Raw genomic sequence first — 7,644 nt, 5'->3', positions numbered from 1 at the left:
GTCTCTTGAGATCAGGGGAGTGAGGTTTACCTGCACAGCACCTACTCGCTGGCCTCCGTTACACTCACCCCTCTAAACCTCACTCCCCTCCGGGTCACGGCACCAATGTAACCCCTCTCCCCTGGGTCCTCACCACCACACCTCGTTGTTGTTCCGAGTGGGTCTCCGGCATGGGAGGCGGATGCACTAACAAGGGGGCTAAGGACTGCAGCCTCTAGAGTCAGTCGCTAGTGCGTCTCTTGAGATCAGGGGAGTGAGGTTGACCTGCACAGCACCTACTCGCTGGCCTCCGTTACACTAGCACCCCCTCAGCACCTGCGTTCAAAATTCTCTGGCGTCGCCCCTGCACCGTGAGAAAATGAACGTGTGACGCGAGCGGCTGGAACTGGATGAGATGAAGCGCGATGCGGAACACCAGACGCGTCGCATCCTTGAGTTCGCGGCTAAAAGAAACAGTACGATGAAACAAAAAAAATGAAATAGTAGCATATTAATTATTGGGGTGGCCGATCAGATGTCAGCTCTGGCTCCGCCACTGGTTAGCATGTCTATTTTAAGCAGGTTGTGTTGTGATTTAGGAGGATTTCAGTCATTTGTCATTCGTGCTGTGTTATTGTAGATCCTTACAGGGACAGAGGACTCTGGCGAGCTATATCTGTGGGTATTAAATATTTGGGACTGTCCATATGTCCTGTCTCCTAACCTTGCAGTCAACATCTGTCCCTTCCCGTCCTGAGTCATGAGTGTGCGTGCTGAGAGATCAGCTGAACACATACTGTCCTCCAGTGCTGGACAGAGTCATAACAACTGAACGTGAAAAGCCTAATTACTCAAGCCTCATAACTACAGTGAATTTTGAATGTATTTTCCAAAAAATGTATTTGTAAAATTACAAATTGCATAAAAAGCTGCACAGCTAATGTAGAAAAAAATGTGTTTGTCTAAACTAGATAGGATTCACTGACATAAATGGTCTGGTATGTAAAACAAAAAGTGTCAAAAATCATTTTTGGAACATTATGAAGAATATTTAAACAATACAAATTTAATTTTCTGATTTTTTAAAAATAAAAATAAAATGTAAATAAATTTAACACATTTTAGAGGTAAAGTTTGACCAGCAGTAAAGGTCTTTAAAATAAAATAAAATATTTCAACAAGTTTAACCAGCAGTCATGACCTTTTATATTTGAATAAAATAAAACATTTTAAGTTTGACCAGTAGCCATGGTCCTTCCTTTTCTTTATCTTTATTATTATTTTTTTTACAGTTATTATTTTATTATTATTTCTTGTACATATGTAACACTTAAAAATAAATTAACTAAATTAAATAAAATTTTTAGAGGTCAAGTTTGACCAGCAATTGTGGCCTTTTATGTTTGAATAAAATAAAATAAATATTTTAAAGCTTGACCAGCAGTTATGGTCTTTCCTTTTAATTGTAATGCATTTATGTTTTTTTTTTGTTGTTCTTTTTTCCCCCACTAAAATTCACAAAAAATCACAATGTTGTAAATAAAAAGAAATGGCAAACAGGACATGTAAGTGATAAACATGGGTAATGTTTAATTCAACAAAATACTGAACATGGCAGCAGAATCTGAAATGACCCAAACTGGGGTAACACAACATACATTTACTACATTAGCAGCAGTAAAAATGTAAAAACACATCAACAGACCTCCATCATTCCCGATCCTTCATGAGAAGCCAGCCCACAGAGAGCCAGCAAAGGATCATGGGAAATCTCCTCAGGTAGTCCTAACATAAGAACACTTCTTCTGGGTTTAATTTATGTGAAACAGAGAAATAAAAGATGCTTCAACTACACCAGTTAGCAGATCTGATGACGTTATTTATACACATCACACATCAACACCTGATAGCATACAAAGTTTGGCTTCAACTAAATTTGCACAACTTGCACTGCAATACTTTAATCATATTTCAAATCCCTGATTTGATAATAGAGAAATCCAACTTTATTCAATTGATAAGATGGAGACGAGGGAAGAAGATACATGTACCACACAAACAAACAAACAAACATAACCTAAATCAAACACAAGTGAGGAAGGTTTGCATGTCCTCAGAGAACAGTTCATCTGAACCTCAGAAGCCATTGAACCTGCGGATGCTAGACTCAAAGCTAAACACTTTGTGAAACGCACCGAGCACCTGGCAATCAAATTCAGAGCACCTTCTGTTAAAAACTAAAACACCAGAAAATCTCCGTAAATCACAGAAAAGCAGCTGGGTATTAAATTATATTGCTACCACAAAACAGAATAAAATACTTTCGATATATTTATATATAAAAAAGTCACAATATCTGAGGTATATCTAATCACTGAGCGCATGACGGTCGAGATTCAGTGATCGTGTTAGTGTTACGCTGACCAGTGAGTCTGATAAAAGCTGCCCGTTTCTGAACAACACTGGAGTCCATGAGATGAGTGAAGAGTACAGCACTATGGTCTTCAACGCTGACGTTATTGCGGGAATCTCATTTCTGTGATGCGAGGAAATATATATATATATAAAATTTGTAAAAGCACACCTGTAAAAATATTTAAGGTCGTTTTCTTGAACCAAATTCCTTAAACTAATTTAAATTAAGTAAAAAAAAAAATCAATTTGTGATATCTTCATTAAAGTATTGGTTTTGCATTATGCTAATGATATGCTAAGATGGGCTTAACAGTTATGAAAATAATGCCACAGTGCAAAAAATCTTGGCGCTAAAAACAAGCTACATTTTCATGAATGTTTAACTCTATATTTTTCGTTTCGATTTTCAGGTGACTCATGACCCAGATTTTTCCTGGTGAGATTCACCATGCTGAGAACTATTGCTGTAAGAGTGAGCGGTCACACAATCACATGCACAGAGTTTACCTGAGTAGTGTAGCGGATAAACATCTCGCGCTTTCCTGATGCACCGAAACATTGAAATCAAACCTGGAACGCAGCGCTGCTCTTCACGTGGCCGCAGAACTAACACTTCGATTGCAGCTCTTGTCACTCGGAAACAACGAACGCTGAACTGATGGCACGTCTGACTTCAGATACTTCAACAAGCGGATGCTACATTAAAACCAATCCCGATGCTGCGAAAGGCAACTCGAATCATAACAGTCCCGCTGCCTTCAGCTTCCAGTGTCCCAGACAACTGCCGCCACTGCCGGAAACATGACAAATGACATCCCACGAGACATTTCGAGGAAAAAAGGGTACGTTAAAACTAGACTAAAATTCACCGAGTACAAAAATGACCTTGTGTGCTCTTGGAAGGTTGTGTAACAGTCATCAGATCGTCGCGTAGTCTTGATAAAACCCGAGGGTCGAGCGTTCGGATGGAGGTATTCATGGAGTGAAGGCAAAAAAACAACATAAAAATGGCATTAAATCCGATGAGGTAACGTGTGCTCATATCCCAGCAGTCTGAAACGATAACCTGAATGCCCTCTGAGAGTTCGGTTGAGGTTTTTCTGTGTGTGCCTTCCTCTCGGAAGAGTACAGTAGACGAATGTGCTGGTGAAAGCGATCCAAGAAATGAAATACATGACGATCAAATTAGCAGCAAAGTTCACATTTACTGGGGCGATGAACGCAGTGGTTGGCAGTCCCTGATGTTTGGAGGCGGGCGTTCAGGTGCTGGACTCTTTGGGAGGAAGGTCCGTGTCGCTGTGGGACGTCATCATCATGGAGACCAGGCACTCCGAGGTAGACGTGTTGATGGTGTTGGCTGTCTTGGAGATGGTGGAGATGCGCTCCTCCACGCAGCCCGCCGACAGTCGCGCCTCTGCGTCGTGGTCCCAGCACTCCTCGATGGTCTCGCACAACTGGCCCAAACCCTGACCGAACCGCAGAGAAAGAGGTCAAAATTAGGTCGAGATTATTTAAAGGATTTCAAAATTGGAAGATGTCACAAGCTGGATCAGCATGCATTGCCCATGTGAAAAAAATAGCCTCTAATATTTCTAATCAAAATGTGCTTATCAAATTAAATAACTGTAAAATAAACTCCATCGCTGAATGTGCTGTGAGTTTAATGTGCATTTGGGAACGCAACGTGCCTTAGGTTTACTTGAAATTTTCAACATTGTTGTGGGCAGAAGTTTACAATATTTCAGTAGTATTCCTTTAAAATAAAAGCTCATAAATTTGAAATGTTTTAAGCTTGAGGGTTTGAACATTTAAAAGGAAGGAATGCAAGACATAAATATTAGTAATGTAACTAGTTTAAAATAAGATCCTTATATTTTATTTTACAATACAAATGTAATTTATAACAGCAATATATTACTGTGATAATAAAAATCTAAATAATCTACAAAATAAATTACTAAGTAAAAAAATAATCATTGCAATATTTCACTGTAAAAAAAAAAATCAAGCACTAAAGAACAATTAAGAATCATTTTACAACAGTAATGTATTTTTCTTAATTATATAAGTTGCAAAATTTTAATTTAATTTTTGTAAGAATAATAATATTGCTATTACTACTACTACTTAGGTTTGCAAAGGGGTGGAAAATTTCCGGTAAGTTTCTGGAAACTTTACAAAAATCCCTGGAATATTCCAAAAAAAAAAAAATAAATAAAAATTAAAAAATTAAAAAAATCCTGGAATGTTTCCGAAATTTACTGGAAATGTTCCACATTTTTGCAACCCTACTACTACTACTACTACTACTACTACAGTAAATTACTAAATTAAGACAACATAAAAAAAATTACAATACTAATATTTATCTCTGTCTTCACTTCAAACCATCAAATATTTATTTGGACAGAAAACTGCAGGGAGCCTTTAAAGCTTCACTTTTGTTGATATGCACTTATTACGATTTTGAGAAGATGGTTGGTGCATGCTGTATTCCCAAATGCACTTTAAAAGTGACCCAAACTCAAAGCGGATGCAGAGTTTAGTTTGGGTGCAAGCCGAGCTGTAAGTAACTGTGTGGCTCTAGCTTCTACTCAAAAGTACATTAATTCTCACCGGATGTTTGATCCAACAGTCTTTAAAGACGGGCCGCATCTTCTTGTGGACCACCACATCTTGAAGGTCTTCCAGTGAAGGATGTTGGCCCACCTCCTCTTCAAAGGGCAGCTGGTACTCACCTACAGGACCTGAGTGAGACAGCAACAGCATTAGCTGTATAAAACACACAATACACAGGCATGCGTGATCAGCTAAGGACAAACACACACAAAAAAAATGAAAAGCTGAACTATATCTTATTGTACTGTAAAACATCAAAATGATTGTTATTGTTCATTTTGGGCTGAAATGCAACTAAAAACGACACATTTTCAGTTTGTTTAGCTATTTTATAATTCACATGGGTCATACTTCTCAGGTCAGAATATATGGAAATTTGTATTAATAAAATCTGTATGAAACAAAAAAAAAAAAATCACTTCCCTGAATTTATAGCCAGAGATATAAAACATTAACAGTTCTGTAGTTAAAAGTTCAATTATTATGGTGTGTATTCGATTATATAACACATTACTTCCAAAATGAAAACTATGGTGCGCACACACGCTCGGAGGTCCGTATGTTTGTGCAGACTCACCATCGGAGGCAGTGCAGCGAGCCACTAGCTCCCACAGCACCAGTCCTAGAGCGTACATGTCGATCCTTAGGAAGGCATCCCTTTGGAAATTAATGGCTCCCTCCAGCACCTCTGGAGCCATGTAACGCCGAGTTCCCACCTGCGGCGGGACAGAAAACACAAACAGTGATTCACTGGACACCGCCATCCCAGTGGAGTCTGGGGACCATCATGACGTGCTTCAAATTTACACTTATTTGCACTTAAAAATGGCTGAATAATCATAAGAGACTAAAAACTAAGAGGCTGAAACATTTGCCATTTCTGTGGTGAAAAAAGGGGGGTCGTCTTATAATCAGGGTCGTCTTATATTCGGGCCAATACGGTATTTGCACAACTCTTCAGTGAAATTGATTTGATCTTGGACTCAAAGCCTCACATTTCTTACATTTATTTATTTAGCATATGCTTTTATTCAAAGCCACTTACAAATAAGGAACATCACAAGCACTTTATCATAAGAGCAGCAATATTTACAGTACACAGTGCCAAGTATAAGACAAACTAGACTAGTGTTCTTTAAACTTGCAATTGTATTTTTTGACTAGGTGTGCGGATTATTGTTTGGTCTTCATATATTCATTCTGAATTGATGCACCAGAACACCAACAAATAAAATTTATAAGCACTACCAGTAAAAAGTTTAGGGTCGGCAACTATTTTTAAGCAAATCAACAAGGATGCATTAAATTGATCACAATTAAATTGTCACAAGTGACAGTTGAAGACATTTTAAAGTTTCAAAATAAATACTGTTCTTTCTTGAAAAAAAAACAAACAAAAAAAAAAGTATAACGGTTTCCACAAATATGAATCAGCACAACTTTTTTCAACATCGACAATCAGAAATGTTTCTTGAGCAGCAAATAAGCATAATAGAATGATTTCTGAAGGATCATGTGACACTGAATGATGCTGAAAATTCAGCTTTGATCACAGGAATAAATTACATATTCAAGTATAAAACAGCTCTTTTAAATTGTAATAATATTTCACAATATTACCGTTTTTACTTCAATTTTGTTCAAATAACTGCAGTCTTTCAAAAACATTATTTTTACCAACCCAGAGCTGAAGAGTAGAGTTTTTATTAGGTAACTTCAGTGCATTAATTCCCATATTTAGCATGGATATGAAGAGGCAGATGGACTGAACTGTAGTCAAAGGCTTGGCTTCATCTTTGAGACACTCACCTGGCCGTGTGTATCTCCAGGCGGTTTCCCAGGCTCGAAGCAGACAGCCAACCCAAAGTCTGCAATCACTGCGGTCAAATCAGTCTTGAGCAGGACATTCTTACTCTTGAAGTCTCTGCAAATCACAAAGTTCAAATCACCCAGTATCTACAGACTTCCTCTTGCTTATCACTATACAGCAAGAGCACAATATTTACAAATCTCTTTTAAAATGACATATCAAATGCTCAAACATCACTTTCCTTTCAGATCTGTATTGATGTTGTAAAAGCTTGAGATTCGCTTCAGCGCATGTACCTGTGTGCGATGGCGGGTTTGGGTCCCTCTGCTCGGTAAGGAAGGTCTTCATGAAGGTACGCCAGGCCACGGGACATACTTGCAGAAATATGGCACAACTGAGGCCAGCTCACCGGGTTTCCCTTCAGGTAATCTGTTAGTGAACCCTGCAATGCATACAATTTGGGCTTTTAATAAAGATTATGGCTTTTTTTTATTAAATAAAATGCAATATTCACTTCAATATTGAAATAAAATACTTACTGAAATAAAATATAAAGACATTTTTTTAAATTAAGTTTTAATTTTAATTCAACTATTTCCTAAGGAATCGTTGCTCATTTTCATTATTTACTTGATATACAAAAAAACTAAAACAAAAAAACCCCCACTAATAAAAATGACAAAAACACAAAACCAACATTTGAACTAAAACTGAAATAAAACAGAAACCATAAAAATTTAAACTAATTCAAACTATTAATAAAAACCCGCACTGATACTAAAATAACACTGGTCAAAAATTCTATGCATATCTTTAGATAC

At 37.5% G+C, this 7,644-nt stretch overlaps 1 protein-coding gene across 1 annotated transcript in view; it reads right to left on the bottom strand.

The window, feature by feature from the left end:
* Positions 1-2,617: 2,617 nt before the first annotated feature.
* Positions 2,618-7,644, bottom strand: part of LOC107713688 (activin receptor type-2B-like) — a 15,882-nt gene continuing 10,855 nt past the window's right edge. Inside the window, exons 9-11 of the mRNA XM_016519271.1 lie at positions 5,591-5,729; positions 5,011-5,141; positions 2,618-3,860 (exon numbers count right to left, since the gene is read on the bottom strand). Coding sequence (XP_016374757.1) covers positions 3,654-3,860; positions 5,011-5,141; positions 5,591-5,729 — 477 coding nt within the window. The 3' untranslated portion in view covers positions 2,618-3,653. The remainder of the gene's footprint in view (positions 3,861-5,010; positions 5,142-5,590; positions 5,730-7,644) is intronic.

The sequence above is a fragment of the Sinocyclocheilus rhinocerous genome, unplaced genomic scaffold, assembly GCF_001515625.1.
Source record: "Sinocyclocheilus rhinocerous isolate Xijiao unplaced genomic scaffold, SAMN03320098_v1.1 scaffold898, whole genome shotgun sequence".
In the NCBI taxonomy this organism is placed as follows: Eukaryota; Metazoa; Chordata; class Actinopteri; order Cypriniformes; family Cyprinidae; genus Sinocyclocheilus; species Sinocyclocheilus rhinocerous.
The sequence above is the reverse complement of the archived record's forward strand: the minus strand, read 5'-3'. Positions and strand labels throughout refer to the sequence as shown.